We start from the raw sequence: 24,302 nt of genomic DNA, 5'->3' as shown, positions 1-24,302 counted from the left end.
GCTTCCTGTAACTCTTTTGAACAGTGTATTAAAGGCTTAGGCCTAAAGATCCGTCAATGTTGTTTCCAGTTTGCTGCTTCAGTGCACACAAGCTTTATTATTTGTCACATACAACATCATACAATACAGTACAATGTGTAGTGAAATGATCTGTGTCTGTGCTGAGGACAGGCTGCAGACAAAGTCGCACCATTCCAGGGCTTTTTGGTTAGCATGAGGGGTCTAGCCAGGACCCCTACTGGATACTGGGTGGGAATCAAACTTGCAACTCCTGCTCCAAAGACGTGCAGTTTCACCACTACCCTATCCAGCTGCAAGGGGTAAAAGATAGATGCCTGGGCCATCCCAATCTGTATCATCCCAGATTTGCTTTGCTCACTGCACATGCCTGGGGCATTTATCTTTTACTCACTTACATAAACCTTAGAGAGGAACAAGAGGTGGGAAATTTAACAAAATAAAAACCATCTGTGGGGATGACTGCAATCCAAATGAACAGCTGCTCCTCACATATTTAGACGTCTTTTCAGTCACTTAAACTGCAGCACAGATTTCTTCTCTTCTCTTTGTTTTCTGGTAAAGAACCAACAACACAGTAAAGCATACTATTTGTCTGATAACTGCCTCAGTAAGCACCAACACCACAAACACACTTTAGAGGTGTAGTTTAATTGCAGTGGTTAGATCCACCAGCTGGGCTTTGCAACATGAGAGCATCTAAATCATCACAGATTTGCTTCACTCACTGCACAGATGTACATAAGAAATGAGAGCATAAAAACTTTTGCAGGATGTTTACAGAGTTCATTGACACCATCAAATAAATGAAAGTTCACTCCTTTATTGTCGTCTGTGCTGTAATACAGAGACTCCTTAGAAAAATACAAAAAATGTAAACCTGTTATAAAATATACAAAAAAATACAGGGATTCAAATACAAAGGGGTATAAATTTGTGGCAGTCGTTTATATATTATAAGACACAGACATTCAACACAATCTTCAGGTGGTTCATTTACAGAGTGACTTTATGACTGTAATTCAGTTTTTTTAATATTCCTTTAGGGTGACCTTTCTTCATTCATAGTACATTTCTGTGCACTGATTCCTGCACTGCGCTCACATTTACTTTACTCGACCACAGCCTCAGTGAATAGTGATATTTAAACATCTAAAATTCCCTTTTTTAAAAACTACACCTCAGTTTTCTCTTCACCACTTTTAACCATTTAGGCCTAAAATAAAAATCTACCGTCTACATGCAAGCACGTAATGACTTTACTGAAAATGACCCAAAGGACTTTAATATTCAGAGTGGTAATAGCACTTCATTACTTTTTGTCATTCTGCTGCTGATTAAAATAAAACAAACTGTAATAAACACGTCATATTTAACAAACCATACAAAAGAGATCAAAGTATAAATAAAGCTGTAAGAACAGGCGAATGATGGGTGGCGACGAATGAACACTGTGTGTGAGAAAATTCAGATTTTTACTGAATCATGTTCGTGCTGATATTTACTACATACAGTAAACTCGTTTTTTTGACCATGAACTCATCATGTGAGGGTTAACTGAGGTCATAGATCAAGTGAGGCGTAGATTTAAGGCAATTCTCTATTAGCTTCACTTTTCAGATGTTCATTTTTTATGCAAACTGTGTTAAACACAAATATCCCCAAAAAGAAAATGGCAGAGGTAACAGATGTCATGGAGAACCTGAAATATCAAATCCATGTGTTTTATGACCGTTTGTCTTATAACAGCACCTTTACTTGGTAAAATGTCGTAGAGTGGAGACACTTTTGCCAGGAAGGCTGATTTGGAGGATTTGGTTTGTCGGAATGTGCCGAACTCTTCTCAAAGCTTGATTTATCGTCCTGTGTTCAATCTCCCCAGAGATCTTTCGTTGGTCTTGAAGCTAATAAATGTTGAGCAACAGCTCTTTCCACAGAAACGCAGGACAGGAGATTTCAGAACTGATTAGAGTCTGAACCTGAATTTGTCACAGCAAATCTAAAAACCAGCGTGCTTACTTTGGCTGAATATAGCTACTGCATTTTAAGCAAGTTCAATATTATTACAACCTATTCAATTTAGTTCCAGGGATACTTTATTCTTCTGAATCAAAATACTGCCATTACACAGCAGTTTACTACCAAGCAGACCAAACACGTTACCTGTTCTCAGGCTTTGTGCTAGGACGCGAGGCTACGCTGTAGCTATGGGGTAGATTTACCGCAGTGCTATAAATCAAGCTTTAGTTTGTTCTTCTTCCTCTTCGTCCCATTGTGCTCGCTCAGAAGTCAACAGATCACTTCCTGGAGAAAAGCTGGTTCTCCAGCTGTTCCAGGCGCGCGGTCATCCCAGCCAGTGGACACGTCATTAAGGAATCATAAGTACTTAACATGCACACATACACACTCACTGTATTCTGTATGTAGCAGAAGAAGCAAAAGCTGGTACAGAGAGCGCAGAAGTGGGTGGGGTCACCTGCATGCTGAGCACCCCAAAAACTTTCAGCTTCTAAGCCGAAGTCACGGGGAAACAAACAACAGATATCATGTTATTAAAAAAACACCCAGAGCAATAACAAGAGATTTAATATGCAAAGACACTGAAGTCTTTACCTGAAGGTACAGAATTACCTGATATTATGTGTTTTTTGTTTTAAAGGATATGTTTCTGTGTGACCTGCTCCAGGCTGTTCATAGTGGCCTGCTGGAACTCCACCAGGCTTTCACATGCACAGGGGTTCTTCACCTCAATCTCGCCCTGACTCTCCTCTGCAGAAGGAAAAATATATGAATATAATATTCTTTATCTGTATATACATTGTGTTAATTTCAGTTATCTTGAAGGTGCAGACATTGCTCATAAGATGCGATGAAGTGCTGTAGTTTAATTTTTTACCTGTTTAGCTTTAATGTCTACTTAGAGCTCCAAACAGGCTAAACCAATAAACTACTATTATTATTTTTTTAACCTGAGGATTTAATGTTCGGTACAGTATTATTACACTCAGGAAAAATGTTTTGTAACTGCTTTGTTTTTAGTGCTCTTTTTCTGCAACTGTCATGTTGTAATTCTGTCAGCAGAGGGCGACAAAGAAAAGACATTGTTACAATGAATTACCAGTAAAAACCACACAAACCATCACATGAAAGTTCTGCTGAAGCTTTGACCAAAATCTTTTGTTATTAAAATGATGAATGTTATCGATTTCAGCTGTTTATGGTACAAAACTCTTCTCTAAGTGTATAAAAGGTTGTAATGTGCTTTATTTGTGCAATCAACCAATGACCTTCACCAATATATAAGCTGCATGAACCGAAGGATTCAGTAGAGAAGATTTTTAAACCATAGTAGTAAAAAAAGAGCACCGATTTTTATATAATTATCCTCTTGGGGAGGATCCTCTCTTACTTTCAGGATGTTTTTCCTGTTTAAAACCAATTTAAGTATTAAAAAAAATATTAAAAACTTAAAGAGGATTAAAAACACAGCGCTCTCCCAAGGCCAGGATTTAATGCATTGTTTGCACATTCTTCATCTCTTTAATAAGTCTCATGAGGTTCACATTGGTAGTTTTTTAGGTGATAGCGCTTTTTCACTTCCTGCGGCAGAAAGCAAGCCTCAGAATATGAACCAATAATATGCTGTCACATTAACTTGTCTGTTTACTTGCTGTTTTACACGCTGCGGTCAGGTCTAGCAGAGCATGTTACCTGGGCAGACATTGAGTTTGAGGTTTTCAGCAATGGTGCTGATGGCGGTGAAGTCAGTGGTGTAATAGAAATGCTTCTCCACAGGCTCAGACGCGATCTCACGGAGCTCATCTTCCACCGCTTTTCCAACACCCACCGCGTACATGGTGATGCCTGCGTACATGCACAGGTGTAGGGTCACATGATAACTGCTGCACTGCTTGATTCAGACACTGAGCTACAGATGCTGTTATTATCATCCTGGGTCTTACCGGCTTCTTTGGCCTTCTTGGCGTACTCGGTGATGTCATCCTGGGAGCGTCCCGTCTGTGAAAACCAGCCCGATTCGTGGAATGTTGCGGCTCAGAGGACGAGCGCCTTCTGCCTCAGAGAAGCCGTTTTCCAGCATGTGCTTCAGGGCCAGGCCGGTCATCGTACCTTTCTCCATGTATTCAACCTGAACATGGACAGTAACAACATTTCGAGTCGTGTAGCTGAGCAGGGCCCAAACATGGTGCAGGTTTCATCTTTTATTCAGGATTTCATTAACTGCAGTTCACTGCTGAGGGTCTGTATGTATATGTAAAATATGCCTGTACATGAATCTTTATGCTGACTTTAAGCGTCACACAAGTATTACAATCTCACAATACTGGCGCCACCTGTGTGTCACAGATCAGCCGGATAACTTCTCTCGTTCACTTTACAGCTGGACTTCTTTAGGAAGAAGCAAGAACTGCCCCCTGCTGGCCATTAGCAAGAATGCAGGTTTAAGTTACTTCCACTGCTTGATGTTTCAAACTGTCTGTCACGGCTACAACAAACAAACAAACAAACAGAAGCACTACCTTCATGACTGCAGCTTTGATCTCATCAGCTGTGTGGTACATGTTGAGGGGAAACTCGGTCCTGACCCGGCTCGAGTACTGAACCAGACCGACTCTGGTACCGTGAGCAGACACGTCCAGAGAGTCGACGACCTGCAGGGACCCAGGTGAGGTGATGAATATTCAGCATTTTATTATTTTAACATTATTTGATCGTTTTTAAGATATCAGACAAAGATGTCAAGAAGTATCACTACCTAAGATTTAATATGTAAAATATCTTTTTGCTGAATGTCCAGGACATGTTGTTTTAGTTGTTTATTATTTCTGGAGCCAAAACAAGATTTCTTCCCCCTGCAGTAATTCATATTTGATGGCATTGTTTTATCCTGTGACCGTCCTGCATGTGCAGGTATGGACATATGAAATAATACTGCAATTTGGCAGTAAAATACTCAGTGTGTTAGAAAATACTTCCAACCTGGTTAACAAACTTTTTGACAAGCTCAAAGTTTTGAGGGCGGACACTCTTTGAGCCGTCGATCAGAAGCACCAGGTCGATGTTTGCAGACTTGCAGGCTGAAGAAGAACGAGAAAAACGAAGGACGGGAGGTTTAAATATTTAATTTTTTTCACTGTGAAAAATATGATAAAAGAAATCAAGACATGGAATACTAAACAAACACTGCAACACAAATACCACAGTAAAAACATGTAACCTAACGGCCCACATGAGTCACTGCAGTGGGCAGAGCTGCAGAGTTTACTAGTAACTTTCCAAAAGTGGAGTTACTCAGTTTGTGTGGAGGTAAAGTTATGGAGCTGAATGTATAATCACTGGATTTTACATCGTGTATATATTCTGCTATTAGGGAGACGTATGTTGTTGTCATCACAGTTTATGTCAGTAAGGAAGTTGGATAAATACAAACTGATTAAATAAGAGTGAACTTCTTCCAGAAAAGCTCAGAAAAGCTGGAGCGATGCTGAAGAGTATTTTTGCTTTATTTTGGGTATTATTTTATTTTTTCTTTTCTTTTTCCAAGGTGAACTTTTGTACTGTTTACGTCATTGAAATAAAATGAACAAAACAAAACAGGGTAAGGAAGCTCAGTTTTACTGAGTTATTATTAATATTTTTAATAATATTATTGTTGTTGTCGTCATAGTGACTAAGGATTGCTCTCAGATGTCTGCAGCAGTTGGAAAGCAGGTTTGGAGCGTAGCTCTTGAAGCGATGATACAGTGGCTGGCAAAAGTATTCGGCCCCCTTGAACTTTTCCACATTTTGTCACATTACAGCCACAAACATGAATCAATGTTATTGGAATTCCACGTGAAAGACCAACACAAAGTGGTGCACACGTGAGAAGTGGAACGGAAATCAGACATGATTCCAAACATTTTTTACAAATAAATAACTGCAAAGTGGGGTGTGCGTAATTATTCAGCCCCCTGAGTCAATACTTTGTAGAACCAGCTTTTGCTGCAATTACAGCTGCTGTCTCTCTGCCTCAGAATGTGATGTGAAGCTTACTGGCAGGTACGCTGGTATTCGCTCGCCCTCCCAGGAGGAATAAAACAATCCCAACATCTTTGTCCAGCTCGTTTCATCCAGACATAACTGAGCTGTTTTTAACATCAGTTTGAGATCATTGTACATCTTTATTTCCTTTCCTGAGACGTAACCTCTGCTCGGGGCCTGAATGGTTTTTCCTTTCACTGAGAGTCACCTGATCAACGTCCAGCTGCCACTGAAATGCCCTGCATCTTTATCCTCCTCTTTAATACATTTCTTATGCTTTGGCTTAAAATATAGTGAAGCTCAGCAGTGCAGGTTAATAATTTATCTTTGAGCTTTGTTGTCGTAGACTGATTTAATAAAAAGACAGCATTTTTTCTGAAGTTTTTTTAGTCTTTTTCCCCACACCTGCAGCATTTCTGCTGGTTCACACAGGAGCTAGAATCTTAATCCTGAAGCAGCTCTCTCTGCACAGAGTGCTGAGTTTCTTAAACTAACTCAGGGCTGCTGAAACAGGTCAGAGGAGTTTGCATTTGCACAGATGTTGACTTACTGCCGCAGCTCTTGCCGTCGTCCTGTAGCAGCTGTCCCTCGGGGCAGATGCAGTGATAAGAGCCTGGAGTGCTCACACACTGGTACTCACAGCCGTGCTCCACTGTGTTACACGTGTTCATGTCTGACAACACACAGACAGAAAGCACATATTACACCATAGCAGAGAGAGACACATGCAAAAAACTGTTCACCCGCAAGTAACGCACAACAACTAAAGGCTTAGTGAACAGGTGTGGATGACTTGAGCCCGGGGAGGTCAGCACTTATCTTTGCTGCTAGATTATGGTGAAAACCACCTCCTCATTAATCCTTCCATAAGTTCACCTACACAAACCTTTTGAAGAATTGATGCTGTTCATCGAAAGGCTCGAGTAAGTAAACAGTATGTACTCGAGTATGTAAAAGGAACAAATGCACAAGATTTATAAAACAAACTAAAGCTGACCTATAAGAAACTGTTTTGTTTTCATGATCACTGAAAACTGAATTAAAATGTGATTAATCGAGCAGCCTTCACGCATGGTGTCAACCTGGGAATCGACACCACGGCCATTAAGCAGCAGAGCTCCATCAGCTCGTTCCTGCCTGTTTGTTTAATGTAGAGGATGATATTACAAACTAAATGAACATGCCAGTCCTCACTAAAGTGTGCGAAATAACTTTTCTTGGATAATAAGTAGTTCCATAAGAAATGTATCTAGAATTTATATCCATCCATCAATGGAGAGCTGAACTCAGCACCTTTGGTTTGGTTGTTCTAGCAGAGCGAATCAGCAGCTCAGTGACATCTTTTAGTGCCCCCCCCCCTTTTTTTTTACTGTTTGGAAGCAAACAGTAAAACAAATTCAAAGTACATTTTTATCGGGTGCACTATGTAATAAACACAAGCAGGGTTTTCATGGGAGATTCACTGACTTGTGCAGGTCTTCTTGTCCTTGTTGAGTTTGAATCCTTTGTTACAGTCACAGGTGAAAACGCCCGGAGCGCTGACACAGATCTGCTCACAGTCGTGCTTTCCCTCAGCACACAGGTCAATGGCTGAGTAACACACACACACACACACACACACACACACACACACACACACACACACACACACACACACACACGTTATTCCCAATTTATAACGTTATAGTGAGTGAATGTGACTCTAAGTGTCTAGTTTTACGCTGCATGTGTTAAATAAAAGTGATGTTTCCAAACAGAGACCCAGATGGACTCAGTTTTCAGTCCTTACTTTAAAGGAGCTGGAAACAACAAGCATTTCATATTAACTCATAGAACGAACAGGAGAAAGAGCAGCCTTTTCTCTGACTGTAGGTGTGTTTCTGCAGGTGCGTGTACACCTGTGTGTATTTGCACGAGGGCTTGACTAACGTGTGCAGGTCTTCTCGTCCTCATTGAGCGTGTATCCTTTGTTGCAGTCGCAGGTGTAGACGCCCGGCGCGCTGATGCAGATTTGTTCACAGTCGTGCTTCCCCTCAGCGCACAGGTCAATGGCTGAACAACACATTGAGTGAAAGTGTGTAATTGTGATTAAGATTTTTTCTTAACATTTATCAGCGTCTGAGCCAAACAAATATACTTCTGACATCTGCTTTGGATTTTGTTCTCAGAGGTTTCCAGTAAGGGCTCAGATCGATGGACTAAATGCCAGATATTAATTTCTGGAAACGGTAGACGTCATGCAATAACCCCAAACTCTGAGATTACAGGATTTATTCAAATATAAGCACGCCAATCCCCTTTTATTCATCTGGACTCCTTTAAATGACGTTTGAATCTTTGAATCTAATTTTTAATTGACTGTGAGTCACACTTATCTTATAAACTGTGTATTCAAAGCCGACTGTGAATTACTTAAAAATGTCTCCTTTCTGCTGTGAACTACAGTCACACTGTGTCTTATTCATGCTGTGGAGATGTGTACGGCTTCAGGAGAACAGGAAGTCTTTGCACCCACAAAGGTTACAAATGGTCTTAATTTTAAAGGTTCCTGATGAAGAGGTGCTCTGCTGCAGCTGTTGATGTTATTGTCTCTGCATCAGTCTGACACCTTACGCGAGGTCCTCAGTAAACGCTTCCTGCCTTCTTTTTTTTTGTTTTTTACCAAAGAACTGGTCCCAAAGCCAAAGGGCTGACACCAGCACTCAACACTTTGGGGCTGAAAGTCAGAACGACTAATGTCAGGAAATTCAAAGAAGCAGGCCACAGATGTAGAAGTTGGCGTTATTTAAATGGGAAGAAAATGAGGACTCCATCAGCCAGTCATTGGTAATTTTCTTGTTGTAGCTCCTCTCATAACCTCTGATGTCAGTCCTTCCAAAGTTGGGCCCAAGGTCCACCAGATTTATTTTTATGTTAAAGAGCATGGAAATGCATCAAAAGCAGGAGCTGACAGCACCTCAACGATGGATTCATTCTGCAGGACGATCAGGGACTTTGTCAGTGTTTTGTAACAACTTCCTGAGAATATCCTTCAAGCTCTTTTTCTTCTTTAAAACTTTAAATGGCATTTTCTCTTTGCCGTTTCATCCTTTAAGTCAGAATAACTTCAAAGCAGTTTATTAATTTTTATGTTGTTTGTAACTTTGTTAAAGACACACTGACATGCTTCCTGACGAACATGTCGCTGTGAAGCAAGCACTCGTTTCAGGCGTCAGACAGCTCTGAACACGTCACACTTCAGACAGCTTTTTTTCTACTTTTGGATCTATGATGTCACAGAGGGGATATAAGCTAACGCAAAGCTCTGGAGCGAACGCAGCTTGTTTCAGACAGAATATGAAGACCTGCACGGAGGTTCAGTATAAGAAGAATTATTTTGAACCATGCAAAGCCTCAAAGATAACGTTATGGAGGTGGAAATAAGCAGAAGAGGGTTTCTTTAACAATCACATGCTACCCCGCTGCTCATGCTAGGAATCGAATGTTTCTGCTTTCTGTCACATTGCTGCTGTAGCAGAAGTGTCCAAAAATTGGCATTCTTGTCCTTTGCATGCTCTCTGCTGTACCTGTGCTTATTTTTCCACGCTGAAACACTCCTTGAATTATTCCCATATCTTGAGTAATTCTATAAAGTTTGAGTGGGGACTGAAAAAAAGCTACTGCATATTAGTCATGCTGCTTTATTCTTGCACCATCTCTCAGGTCTCGACTCGATTTTTTTAAGGCATCATTAAAGTGTTTTTCATCATCTTGTGGTGACCTCAAAAATGATAATTTAGTATTGTGGATTTCTTCCAGCGCTCTACATAATGTCATGATTATCTAGTAACCAAATCCAGAGATACATTTGGGAAACGTTAATGTTCTGAATCATGCATTAGCGGTTGGGTCAGGCCGGTTTCAGTGTAAAGAAATCAGAGCCTCACGTCCGTCATAACAGCAGTGGACATCGTGGCTGTGTTATTAACCGGTTATGATTTTTCTTCCATGTTCGCTCTGCTTACCCTGGCAGGTCTTGCTGTCCTCCAGCAGCCTGTATCCCTCGTTACAGCGACAGCGATAGCCATTGAACACGCTCACACACTCATGATCGCAACTGTGGTTCCCAAACGAACAGTAGTCGATCACTGAGGGGAGGAAAGCAGCGAGGCCATGAGCAGCAGAGAGGACAGCAGCCAAATGTGTGGGTTGCATTTATGTTCCCCTTGTCTCTCAGTAAGTCTCGGCTTTTACCTGCTTTGCTCTGTCCCAAATATGAACCTCATTTGTGAATGAGCCTTACTGCAATAAGCTGATATACAAATACAATGAAATGATCATTTCTAACTGTATATCTCCACATGGGTTTGGTACTGCAAAGATTCATACTGTTGACAGGTGAGCCGTGAGGCAGTGATGCTATCGGTGACTGACAGGTGCTCTCCATCTCTTAGTGCATGCCACAAGCATGCAAACACTGAGCTGTAACTGATTAGCTGAAAAGCTCCTGCTCGCTTTCTGTCCCAGAATTTCAAACCACAACTGACGTGCTGGCTCACTCGCAAACTTTCTCATACTTACTTTGATGAACAGTCCAGTGAAATGTCTTCTGAAACATTTGAGGCGAGAAAATCAGCAGATTGAGTCTGTGTATCTTAGATAAACAGCGACGACTGTCAAAGGTTTTCAGAAGAAACACATCGTACCAGATGTTCCAATTTCCATAAACTAGCTTAAACATCAGCCTCATGCTAACTAGGAGTGCGGGACTCGATGTGCTGGCTTATGAAACACAGCATGACTAGAATGCATTGAAATTAAGGATCTAGTGTAAACACACTGTACTGTTTCAGAATTTATGCTTTCTAACTTGTGCTTTAGAGATTTTCATTTAAATGCTTCTCATAAATCAGCCTCGTGTGTGCTGACTGTGTGCAGTTAAGGTGTGTGTACATGTGCGTATGTTACTTCCTGCAGTGTGAGGAAAGTTTCAAAGCAGATCTACAAAAAGATTTAATTGTACAAACTGGAGACGGAGGAACAAAATGCAAACCCTCACTCACCAAGCAGCAGAGTCAATGGCAGCAGAACACATTTAAAATCAAAGCATAAAGGTGATCGATATGAGATGTGTGAATCTGCATGTACATTGTGTGTGTGAGACTAACTTGAGCAGGTCCTCTTGTCATTATTCAGTTTGTATCCTTTGTTGCAGTCACAGGTGAAGGAGCCCGGCGAGCTGACGCAGATTTGTTCACAGTTATGTTTTCTCTCAGCGCACAGATCTATGGCTAAACACACACACACACACACACGCACACACACACACACACACACACACACACGAATGATATTACTTTTTATAAGCACTCTCCAGTGTCTGTTTATTTTTCTGGTTCTAAAACTGACTTTTTCTTTTCTTTTATTCAGTTTTTTTGTCACACATGTGCTAAAGGACAAAGCTTCATATTTTCAAGTTTCCCCTGTAAGTCAAAAAAACTTCCTGAAGATTCTCTGTTTCAGGAAGTTTTTTTTCTACTTTTTAAGATAAGCAAAAATAATTTAAGAAGAACTTTGTTTATCCTGAGGGAAGTTCTTTTGTCATACACATGCTCAGTGCTGCAAGAGAGACAGAGGAATAAGATATACAATAAGAATACTAGTACATAGTAATATACAGTAGGATAGTGCAAAATATAATATCAAATAACTCTAACAAAGTAACAATATAACGTCTGGGTGCTGAGAGGACAGCATTGTTGCGAGCACAGAGGACCCGCCTTCTGCTGCTTAACCAATCAGAAAAAAGCTGACATGGTCCCAGATCTGGTGCTGCGTTTTTGTTTCTTGCTATTTTTCTTGTGAGTGTGTTTCGTTGTTTTGGTTATTCTGTTGATTTTAGTTTTTGATTATTAACCTGTGTTCCTCTCCCTCCTGTTTCCCATCATTACTCACTCTGTGGGGCCTGAATGTCTCTTTGTGTTTTCCCTGAAACTTTTGTGAACTTTGTTCTCAGATTTTGACATTCACCCAATAAAAGAGTTATTTTTTATTGTATTGTCGGCTTATATTAGCCTTTAAGAATAAAGAGCTAAAACAGATAGTTTCAGACAGCTGTAGATGATGCTAATCTCCTCCACTAGAAGACAAAAATAAAAATACAGAGTTCAAAGGGGAAAGACGGTTGTCCTTTTGATTTTGCTGGTAGCTGTTTAGTATAGTGGGAGCAAACTGCAAATTACCTGCGCATGTCTTCCCGTCATCGTTCACAGTGTATCCGGGCAGACAGAGGCAGTGGTAGGATCCAGGAGTGCTCTCACAGATGTGCTCACAGCCGTGGTCTGACTCCAGACACAGATCCACGCCTGTGTCAGATCAGCATTCAGAAAACCAGCTTCAATATATTTAACTTACAGCTTATTATCACAAAATCAAAATCATATTCCCAACGACTTTGTGTTTTTTCTGTAGAAAGGAATTATCGGTGCCCCTGAAGGAAAACTGTGAAATGAAAAGCACTGAGAACCAAAACTAATCAAAGAAAAACAACTTCATGAGAAAACATCTTCACCAGGACTCGTCTGCAGTCACGGCACAATCTCTACAGCTTCATCTGCAAAGCATGATGGGATTAGTGGTTTTAGCCCTGCTGTCACCTCTTAGCTACAGGACTCTTCATTTTCACTGAGAGCTTATTTTATTTCACTGATTTACTTTTTGTATTTATTTTATCCGTCTGCATTTTGCATCTCCCACTGCAGGATACCAGACTGTTTTTTTTAGCTGTAGTCCAGTGTTGAATAAAAGCAGCATGAGGAAATATCGAGCACTTAAGGGATTTGCAGAGGTTGTTATGAAAAAGTATTAGGTTATGTGCGGTCAGAAGGATTTTGTAATTTTTTTTTAACTCGAGCTAGACGTTGTGTTTTTAATTACATAAAAAAAATCTATGTTGGCCCAGATGAAGCCAATGTCATGAAATTTTAATCGCACAGTTTTAGCTGAAGTTTTTTGCTGCTCTTACATTAAGATGACTTTAAATAAAAATGATCCAGTAATACAAAATCTATTAGATGGAGATTTTATAGAAACACAACTTCCAAATCCTTAAAGAGTGGAAAGTTTTTACATTCTAGTAAGATTTTGCACTCACACGAATCTTAAAACTTACTAGACTAGTTACACAACTCATCTTAACTGACTCCAGCTCAGGGTAAATGTTTTTTTTTTGCTGATTAAAAGCTGAATTTTTTTTTTTAAATGAACTCATAATTGCCAGTCTTCTCAGGTACAATAACATTTTGTTTGGAAATAAAAACATAGTATGCTACATAAGTGGTAACATCTAAATATACTACAGAATATAACACAAGTGTTAGAAATAATAAGACAAATAAAAAGCACCACAAATAGCAGTTACTTGTATACTTTGTATTTCCTGTCCTGCAGTCTTACCGCAGAGCTTATCCTGGAACTGGATGCCAAACTGGTGAATGAGATCAAAGGACTCAACCAGGAAGACGTGGTCCTCAAAGGGCGGTGACGCCATGGCCCTCAGTGATGTCATATCTGCCCTGGCCACGCCCACAGCATAGATCTCAATGCCTTTTTCTCTCGCCTCAGCGGCCACCTCAGCCACGCGGTCCTGAGGACGTCCGTCTGTCACGATCACGGCCACGTTTGGAACCTGAAGCCATCGGCAGAACCAACCAGAGACAGCTGTTATTGACGTCCCCTCCATCTTTGTTTTCTTAGCCCATAAATTCAGAAACATTTTATTGTTTTCATTTTTTTATTAGATCGACAGACGGATTGGGGCTGCAGCTGCAGTAATGCGGACGCTGCACCGGTCCGTCGTGGTGAAGAGGGAGCTGAGTGTAAAAGCGAAGCTCTCAATTTACCGGTCGATCTACGTCCCTACCCTCACCTATGGCCACGAGCTGTGGGTAGTGACCGAAAGAACGAGATCGCGGATACAAGCGACAGAAATGAGCTTCCTCCGAAGGGTGGCTGGCCTCTCCCTTAGAGATAGGGTGAGAGGTTCGGCCATCCGGGAGGGGCTCAGAGTAGAGCCGCTGCTGTTCCACATCGAAAGGAGCCAGCTGAGGTGGTTCGGGCATCTGACAAAGATGCCTCCTGGGCGCCTCCTGGGTGAGGTGTTCCGGGCATGTCCCACCGGGAGGAGGCCCCGAGGCAGACCCAGGACACGCTGGAGAGATTATATCTCTCGGCTGGCCTGGGAACGCCTTGGTGTTCCCTCGGATAAGCTGGAGGAGGTGGCTGGGCAGAGGTAGGTCTGGGCTTCTCTGCTTAGGCTGCTGCCCCCGCGACCCGGCCTCGGATAAAGCGGATGAAGATGGATGGATGGAATTTTTTTATTATCCCAGCTTCATCAGGTAGAGTTTGGCTAGCCAGGGCCTCAGCTCTTGACTGCTGTTCAATCCACACTGCACTAGACCCTCACAAAGCCTCCAGCATCTCATCTACACTTTTTTTAAATTCCTTTATGCCTTTTGTGTCCTTGGCATGTCCTCCTAGGAGGCCTAGGACACAATGGAGAGATTATATCTCTTGGCTGACTTGGGAATGCTTTGGTGTCCCCCCCCAGAGGACCTGGATGAGGTAACCCTAGGCTTAGACTGCTGCCCCCATGACCCTACATACAGGAATGTCTGTATGTATGCATAGTTCTGCTCAAAGTTCTGCTATAACAAGCTTCTACAAAATAGGTGATGATATTTATTTCTGTGATGATTTAAATACAGATAATTAAAAAAGAAAAGTAAAGATTTAAAATGAAAATGCCTGAAACCACCAGAACAACTAAAGGAAACGGTTACAAAATGGTTCATTGGGTATAAGACATCCAATAAGTACCTTTGGCCTGTCTCCAGCCTCTGGAGTAAAAGCTTCATTCATCATGTATCTGATGGCGAGTCCGGTCATGGTACCCTGAGCGAGGGGGATGATCTGATTGATGGCTTTCACTATGTTGCTCAGCCTGGCGTGAGTCTTCAGAGTGAACTCAGTGCGGACCTGAAAGCAGTGAAGAATTCAAAGATTAAAACATCATCTTAAGACCAGTTAGTGATGAGAAGGGTTAGCTGTCAAGATGGTGAATGGCCTGTATTTGTATAGCACTTTATTTAGTCCCTAAGGACCCCAAAGCGCTTTACACGTTCATTCATGCACCCATTCACACCCATCCACACACTGGTGATGGCAGCTACATTATAGCCACCCTGGGGCGCACTGACAGAGATGAAGGAGTACAACATGAAAGGAGGTCTGGGTCCTGTCTGGTTACTCTACCTGACTGGAATACTGAACAACTCCCACTCTGGTGGCATTTAGTCCAATATCCAGGGTGTTAATGATGTCAATCATAAACTTCCTCATGGTCTCAAACTCATGTGGCCTAACGCTGCGGGAGCTGTCGATGAGGAAGACTAGATCCACCGGACCAGTCTTACATTTCTGCGCAGGTTCTGGAAGAAAGAAGAAAAGCAGAATCTGTTCAAACTAGATGTTTCAACAATGGGGAAAAAAATTCAAGAAGAAGTCAGCAATCCTCCGACCTCAAAAGCTCCAAATTTAAATTTGGTGAGATCCCAGAAAACATGAAACATGGGGATTTTTATTGTGTCGTTACACAAATTGTTCCCCAACAAATGCTTCGTTCCTGTTTGAGTGATGTTCACCGCAGTGTCCAGCTCAGGGAGCTGCTGAGCCTTTTTTTTAAATGTTTTTGTAATCTGTGTTTAATGAATTTCAGTGGGACGCAGTGGACTGTTTCACTTTCAGGAGCCGGAGAAGCAAAGTGTGATTTCAACACATGAAACACAGACGTGGCCTCTGAATGATGGAGGAGACTCACAGGCCCCGAGACGGTGTCGTGTGTCGTGTGAAAGGATCAGAGCTGTTTTGGTGCTCTGAGGAAAACCTAAACAATTTTACTGTTGTGACTGATCAGCAGGATAAAAGGCTGCTTCTCTCTTACTCGACTTTCTTTTTAAATTGTGTGGATTCTACTCTCTCTCTGAAGCACGACAGCAGCAGCCTTCCTCAAACATCGGTACAGCGTTCACATTATTTACCACCTGAGCGCTGCTTCTCGGTGGCGTCAGCCGCCACAGGACACCTGTTTTTGTCTTTATATTTTTCGGACGCGCTCCCATGTTGTAACATCATCTAGGTTCAAAAACGCTGCCGTCATGAATGAGGTATGAGTTGGGCTTGTGTTTGTGGTGTGGCTTTACGAGTTGGAAAGAAACCGTTTGATTAATGCCCATCCAGAATTTCTTCAGACAAAGTGAAAGTCACAACAGACGAGACTCAGCGTCAGAATAAGCAGACGTGTGGGACCGATGGAATCCATCTTTAGGTTCAAGTAGACGTCAACAGTAGCCAATTTTTAACGCCTTATAAACACGTCCACTGCATTGTCTGGTCACATAAATCAAGTCAGCCGCAGATGTAATGTATAGGTGTCAGTGATATGTCCTGAAACATTCGTGCCTTTCACAGAAGTCATAATTCACACGCTTGTATAAAGAGTCCTATTCAGTGACCTGCGGTGGCAACATTTACAGGTTATAACTTTTCTAAAAAAGTCCTCAACCCTTCTTTTTACATTTTCTATCTAAATTTGCCGTTTCTTAGTCCTAATTTGGTCAATTAAATTAAACTGTGACTCCAAAAGTTAAAGATTAAAACAGTTTTGAACTCAATAGAGCCACACGCATGTCACTGTGTGTTCATAGTTAGCTAACATGATCTCAGTCATCACAAACACTTTATATTAGACATTTTAAATGTAAATTATAATGTTTTCCTCCTTTTCGGGGACACATTTACATTTAATATCAAACATGTTGAAAGCTTAAACAACAAAGATTGTAAATGGGTACGTCCCCGTGAGCCAAAAGTTCAACAAGGACACCACCAAGGATTATTTTGAACTGTTCATGCAAAGCTACCCTTAAAGTGAAAAACATCTGGCTCTGGTAAAGGTGTAATTGTTCTGTCAAATGGTTGTTTAAACCATTGTTTATAGTTATCGACTCTCTGCAATCCACTGAAAGCATCTGATTTAAAATCATAGCTTTCTTATTTAGGCTTTGGTTTGTCTTTGTGCCGTGACTCTGTGTTTCTATTGTGATCCAAACCCACTTTGGCTCCCTGTTCTTTTGATCATCTAAATGCCCATCATCTCTCATTTTTCCAGACTTCCTTTTCTTTCATTTGTTTTCTTAAAATTAAATTATGCCCTCATTTATATAACCTGTTTAGGAAGAGAAAAGTCTTTATTTATTTTTTAAAAGAATTTTTCAGTAATTCTCACAGTATCTGCACACTGACCTGTTTTTGGTCTGGCTGTTGCGAGGACAGCCAGGGTCAACAGGATGAATGCACTCAGTTGTCTCATCTTCATCCAAATGATATCGATCTAGCAGACGGGTCGCTCGCAGCTGGGCTCAGATAAATTGGAACAGGATCAAACTGTGAAGAAAAGACGAGCAAGATAGTGCCCGCTTTGAGACTCAGTCACATACTGCAATGTTGTCATAAAGCTTTAATGTCTGCAGATGGAAGAGGTTAGGATGGACAGATTAGTCTGCAAGACATCAAACTTGGACACAGGAGATCACTCTTTCCTTCTTTCCCATGCTGACGATCCTCGAACAGGCACGAGCCTCATCAACCAGCACCGAGCACACAGACCACAGCACATACCTCGATTCTTATCTAATCCTTCAAAGTTATTTGTGTCTAATATGTGTGCCTAAACACACACAAATTAGAAATTACCTCTGGAAGACATTCCTAGATCACATCAGACACACTGAAGTGCTTTGTCCTTTGAGCTTTGTCCTCATTAATACTAAACCTACGATTCAGGCCTGACACATCTGTATGACGATGACTGTGACAGATTTTTGAATAATGTGAATTCAATTGTGAATGGATGTCTCAATTAAAAACCACCTCCAGCTGTGTGGCTCACCATGTTACTTGTATTAGCAGCTGTTGGTCATGTAGATACGTTCTGGATTTTATTACAGTATTACTGAATACATACACAACAGGAATGTGCTTTCAGGGGTTCTAATGATGAGAGAGATTATTTCTGAACCACTGCCATGATGCATACTTGGATGGAGCTTTAAATGGAAGCAGAAGCAACAAAAGAAAAAAATCATTGGCATCTTCAGTGTTTTCATTAAGAATACAGTAGCTGTCTTATACCTTATATTTTGGAACATATTCTCCACTCACACAACTGAAAAATGTTTAATCTCTTGAAGCTCATCAGAGTGATCTGTAAAGTGTTAATGATGACAATGGCAGTGAAACATTCCAGTCCTGCCCCTTCATAAAACACTCAGTGTAACACACCTGGATGAGGTGCACAGCAGTACCTGCTAATACAAGGCTGCAGGCAGACACAGAGACCCTAATGTGTCTGCAGGCGAGCAGCTCCAGCAGCAGCAGGGGGATAATGATAAAGTCTGGGACGTGTTTATGTTTGAGGCACTGGGTCAATTCAAACAGGCAGCATGAAAGCCACCTCTCTTTCATTTAGGCCCACAGAGAGGGGTCCTTCGGGGGTTTATCGCTGTCTGACTGGCTGCCAGAGACTGCGGTCATCACTGGCTCAGATCAGAGTAATGAGTCAACAGACGTAGCCGAGCACAAAGGCTCTTTTTTCAGTTTGTGTCTCTGTTTGTCTCGTTGCCTTTCCCTCCGTCTCCTCGCCCACTTTCTCTCGTCTCTTTCACTCTCGTCCACATATTTTCACGAGCGTCTCTGCAGCGAAAGTTCAGCCAAACACTTGGAGCACATTTTTCTTGCTTTTATGTTTTCAAGGTTAGCTGGTGGTTATGTCTTTATCATTTTGTCACTGACCTGTGCAGAGCGCATCAATCATCATAGCTTCGGCCCCTCGTATTACACAGATCTCGATTCCTTCTACCTTCAAACAAAGATTATCAAAAGCAATGGTATTTTTCTAATTACTGAAAAATATTCAGTCCATTGTTACAAGTGTGTGAATAAAATGAAGGTGGTTGTTACTGAAGTTCAGGGTGTATCAGACTACAGTCAGATTGTTCCCACTTACACAATATTGGATCCAGATCCTGACACGGTGAAATCCTAATCAGGGCCCTGGTAGTAATTTTAGTGAGCGTGACAAATGTGCACTACTCATGTCACATAGTGAGGCCTCTGCTGTGACGTGACTGAGTTCATGTAGGAAAATGTTTCAAGAAAATGTATTTTTTATGGTTTTTATGTAAGGGGACCTATTATGTTATTTTCCACCTCCACATTTCATACTTTATTAGCTTATACTAGGCCTGGGTGGCCCCAGTTTCTCTCCCTTTAAAGGCCCCAGTACACCCGCAGCACTGGTCGCTTCACCTCCCACCAGTAATGTCACCGCACAGCCGCTTGTTTTTGTGCTCACCCCGACCTCACAGGTCACCGCTGCAGTTTTCTCCTGAACAAGAAGTAACGCCACATCATGTGACTATATTAGAGATAACTGCTTCCTGTGACATCATACAGATCCAAGAGTAGAACAAACTGTCAGAAACTTTGTGTTTCCAGGAGTCTGAAGCCTGAACTTTGATTTCAGGGTCTGTAAGTGTGTGTGTGTCTGTGACTGTGTATTCATATCTTTGTGGGTATAGTATAGTATAGTAATCTTCCAAAAATTGGAAGATTACTATACAGGCACGCCCTTTGGGACAAATCCTGCCCCATAGCTTTGAAGGCATTTCCACTGGGATTTAGCACAGAGTTACAAGAGGTTTTTTACAGTTGATTAGGCATCATTTTCATGTTAAGGGCTAGGAACAAGGTTTTAATAGTTTTGCAATTTTCATTAGTTTTTATTTTTATTTAGTTTTGACTTCAGATTTTCAATTTTATATCAGTTTTAATTAGTTTTTACCAATTGTTTGCTAGTTTTTTTTTAGTCATATTTGCAATAATTAAGTGTAACAAAATCCCAGTTTCATCATATTAGTCATGCTCTTCTGCTTATCCTTGGGTATGTTGCTATTCCAGCTACCTACACCCTGGACAGGTCGCCTGTCTGTCGCAGGGCTAACACGCAGAGACAGACAACTCACATTCCCACCTATGGGGAACCAATGGGTTCTTTAAAAAGAAAAGGAAAAAGGAAATGAGGGCAGATGAACAACCTTTGGTACCAGGTACCTATAAAAAGATATATCTTGGCCCCAATGAGACTATGAACTCTTGCAGAACCAGGTGTTCCTAATTTTGGTTCAAGTGAATTACTAAACTTTTTGAAGACAATTGACTCACACAGTTGTGTAGATATCCCGGTCTCCATCCATCCATTATCCTTTTCAGGGTCACGGGGGGCGCTGGAGCCTATCCCAGCTGTCATAGGGCGAGAGGCGGGGTACACCCTGGACAGGTCGGCAGTCTGTCGCAGGGCCAACACACAGGGACAGACAACGATTCACATTCACTCGCACATTCACACCTAGTGGCAATTTGGATTATCCAATTCACCTATCCCCACACGCTGCATGTATATCCCAGTCTCAATAAACATATTCGCCAACGCTTCGTCTCGCTTGTGATGTTCCTGCGAACTGACCAACCAGTAGCCATCGGGTCGCCGATTGAAGCACTGCATTAATGTTTTTTGTGGAGTTGTCTCGGGATGCATCACGCTGCCTTGCCTGGGGTTAGCTTCTGTTTCTGGGGATGAGAGTTGGGCGTGCTCCCTTACCTTCAAGGTAAGCTAGATTACCAATCAAAGCAATCCCAAATTAGACTCTGGCGCTTTCTCCCGACTTTTGCAGACATGATTTTGCGCGTGGACGAAGCAGCAACAAAGACGACCCGACTAACGTACTGCCACCTGCTGGCATAATGAGACACAGCAAGAAAAAAAACCTGGAAACTACACCTCATGTTCACGCTAGACTATTGTATGACACACACACACACATCAGTGAAAACTAAACACATTTTTGCTATAAATTCAGTTAATTTTAGTTAGTTTTGTGAACATTCATTACAGTTTTAGTTAGTTTTCCTTTTTTCGCAAAGTCTCTTTTTTATTTTTATTTCCGTTAACGAAAATGTTTTTTCACTTCAAGTTTTCATTATTTCGTTAGTTTTCGTTACCAATAATAACCTTGCTAGGGAAAGCGTGTGTGTGTGTGTGTGTGTGTGTGTGTGTGTGTGTGTGTGTGTGTGTGTGTGTGTGTGTGTGTGTGTGTGTGTGTGTGTGTTAGTTACAGCTTTCTGTACCCACAGGGCAGCAACCAGCCCCCCACCTCCCCTTTTCCTGTCTCCCCCACTAAACAACAATCCACTGGATCCTGCCGCCGCTCAGCGTGTGCGCTGCAGACACACACACGTATCACAGCTCTGCCTCAGCCCGGGTCACAGAGCAGCATATGTTCTATAATTATCCACAAAGAGAATCTTTCAGCTCAGAGCCAATATTTTCTCGTTAAACATTTCATTGACGGGTTGGTGGTGACGGCTGCCGCTCGCCGTGGCTGCGAGGCTGCTAACAGTGTGAGTCTTACTTCGAGCTCCTGTTTCCTTCCATTAGCACAGTAAACACACTTAGATGGTCTGCTCGCCAACCACTCTTGGAAATTTATTCACTACAGTATCTTAACTGTCCACTGTGATATCAGTTTTATGAACAGCACATTATATTGCGCAACTGCAGCATGGCAGTATAATGTATTTGAATGGGCTTCCTAATTTTAAAGAAAATGTGCTTTAAATACAAAATCACATTTAGAAAGGCAGCTAGATGCTTGTGAGGAGCAGTTTGATGCCACATACTGGAGAGTAAATCAACCGTGCAGTTTACTCAGCTACTTGTAACACGGCAGTCAGAGAGCAGAGATATTGTTGATGTTGGCGTGAAGGTGACTTTACCACGAGAGATGAAACACAAACTGTTTCTTTAAAGTTCTTTTCGAGCTCAGGCAGCAAAAATGAACCTCTGGATTTATCCACGTGTCATTTTTAAAGCTGATATTTAAGAGGGTAAAAGGTCAAACTCATTAAAGGGCGATCGTGGTTCAAGAGTGGGGAGTTTGCCTTGTAATCGGAAGGTTGCTGGTTCGAGCCCCGGCTCGGACAGTCTTGGTCGTTGTGTCCTTGGGCAAGACACTTCACCTACCGCCTACTGGTGTTGGCCGGAAGGGCCGATGGCGCGATATGGCAGCCTCGCTTCTGTCAGTTTGCCCCAGGGCAGCTGCCTCCACCAGTGTGTGAATGGGTGGATGACTGGGTGTGTAAAGCGCTTTGGGGTCCCTTGGGGGGACTAGTAAAAGCGCTATACAAATACAGGCCATTTACCATAAATGTCATAATACGACCGTCAGCTGTGTTTAAGGACAGTCCATCTCCAAATCATTTGCACTATTTAAGTTTGGGTTTCTCTGGTTTGGAGATTTCAGCGGAGAGGATGTTTGCGTTGTCTTGAATCTGATGGAACCAAATGGCATTCATGGTTAAAACTCCATCAACACATTTAAAAAACACTTTCAAAAAAGCATGATCCCATTACAACCCTTGTTACATATTTTTCATGTAACTATTTTCTTTCTGCGGTCTACATCCATCAGTGAAAAGACTCAAACAGCTAAAACTAAAGCTCAGCTGCATCGATCCTGTTACATACAAACACATTCAATTTCATACTTCCTGTTTAGTTTATGAAAAAGTAACATAATTGTTGCTTTCAGTGAGTTTTGTAAATTGATCAGTAAATCCATAATGAGTCATATCATCATCAGATGAAGGCTGTGGAATATAATTTCTAATTTTCTGTGATTGTAGTGATGTAACCTCCACTACACCAGTAAACACTAAAGTAAAAGTACTTACATAATTTTTACTATTACTGCCTAAAGAATCAGTTTAATGTCAGAGGCTCCATTTCCACATTTTTGCAGATTTCTTAGCTTCCCATCAGCTCGTCTGAATGGACATGTTTGTGCTGTTACCGAACAAAGTCAAAGCACAGACGATCACAGACACACTTAGACAACAGCACATTATCAGGCCTGGGTTTCCTGTTAGTGCTGCTCCCTCTGGGAGAAGAACATGTTGATGCATTTTCCTGCTTTCCCTGCACTCTTCCCTGATGTCAACTCACACTGAAGGCAGTGGACAGAAGGAACTCTCACCTGGCATGGGCATTGCTTCAGCACCTGCAGAACACATTTACAGGACGTTTAACTGCTTAGCTGTGGTGATCAGAATTACACGTTACGGGGAGGCGGGATAGCTGAGTGGTGATGCGGCCCAGCGGAAGTCGGGGGTTCGATCCCTGAACGCTATCCTGAGGTACCCCGGAAAGGTACATTCCTACACATGCTCCTGGGCGCCAATGGCTGCCCATGCTCACGAGTGAAGGCTTAATGCAGAGGGATTTCCACGGGGACCAATAAGACACTTTTTCTTCTTAAGAAAGATGTAAATGCTAACTATTTTTTGATTATCATGATTAGACTAATCATTTAACTGAGAAGCAGTTTCTTTTTGGCTGTTGTTTATCTGCCTTAATTAAAACTCATCTCCAGTTTTTTTTAACCCAAATAAAGTGACTTTAACTTTAAATAAGAGTAAACTGAAATAAAAACCTCATCCATGAGCTCAGATTTCTTTCAGGACTTTGTGGGAACGTGCCTTCGGGCTGCCTCTCAAAGACTATTTTTGCATCAGTTTGTGAAGATTTAGATGTGGTAAAACATTATATGAGCATAAGAATACATGATTTGGACAGTGGGACCTAGGTGTCAAGATGAGCGATCCCAGCACTTTCTCAAAACCGGAATATGTCAAGCTTGTTTTGGATCCATTCTTCTCCATCTGTCCCTCGCTGCTCAACAGAGGCTGACAAATGTGACTCCAAACTGTTCATCTGGCATCTCACATCACCAACCAACACAAAGCCCTTTCACAGGAGTTTTACAAAGCTGGCAGTTTCAGCATTGGTCAGAGCTGGCAGTAAATCACAGGAGCTGTAGCATGTGTTTTTGGTCTGGTGACTGCTGACAGATGGAAAGCACAGGCATCTTGTTGACTTCTGTTGTTTGTTTTTGTCATGCTTTAATGTTCTTTGCAGATGTTATTGCTGATTGTGAAACACAGAGACGCTGCACGAAACGTCAGGCTCACACATGAAGGTATTTACATGTAAACATGAATTTCTACAACTCTGAGGATACAAACCCAAA

The 24,302-nt window shown here is 41.7% G+C and overlaps 1 protein-coding gene across 1 annotated transcript in view; it reads right to left on the bottom strand.

Annotated features, from left to right (window-relative positions):
* Positions 1 to 648: 648 nt before the first annotated feature.
* The window catches only part of matn4 (matrilin 4), a 30,492-nt gene continuing 6,838 nt past the window's right edge, over positions 649 to 24,302 (bottom strand). The window contains 17 exon segments of the mRNA XM_040002317.1: positions 649 to 2,374; positions 2,683 to 2,787; positions 3,730 to 3,882; positions 3,981 to 4,032; positions 4,034 to 4,165; positions 4,557 to 4,688; positions 5,017 to 5,114; positions 6,611 to 6,733; positions 7,528 to 7,650; positions 7,990 to 8,112; positions 10,065 to 10,187; positions 11,208 to 11,330; positions 12,282 to 12,404; positions 13,495 to 13,726; positions 14,917 to 15,075; positions 15,352 to 15,527; positions 17,401 to 17,541. Coding sequence (XP_039858251.1) covers positions 2,316 to 2,374; positions 2,683 to 2,787; positions 3,730 to 3,882; positions 3,981 to 4,032; positions 4,034 to 4,165; positions 4,557 to 4,688; positions 5,017 to 5,114; positions 6,611 to 6,733; positions 7,528 to 7,650; positions 7,990 to 8,112; positions 10,065 to 10,187; positions 11,208 to 11,330; positions 12,282 to 12,404; positions 13,495 to 13,726; positions 14,917 to 15,075; positions 15,352 to 15,527; positions 17,401 to 17,473 — 2,109 coding nt within the window. The 5' untranslated portion in view covers positions 17,474 to 17,541 and the 3' untranslated portion in view covers positions 649 to 2,315.

This window comes from Simochromis diagramma, unplaced genomic scaffold, assembly GCF_900408965.1.
Source record: "Simochromis diagramma unplaced genomic scaffold, fSimDia1.1 OVJJ01000438.1, whole genome shotgun sequence".
In the NCBI taxonomy this organism is placed as follows: domain Eukaryota; kingdom Metazoa; phylum Chordata; class Actinopteri; order Cichliformes; family Cichlidae; genus Simochromis; species Simochromis diagramma.
Note: the sequence above shows the minus strand (reverse complement) of the source record. Positions and strands in the feature narration are given on the sequence as shown.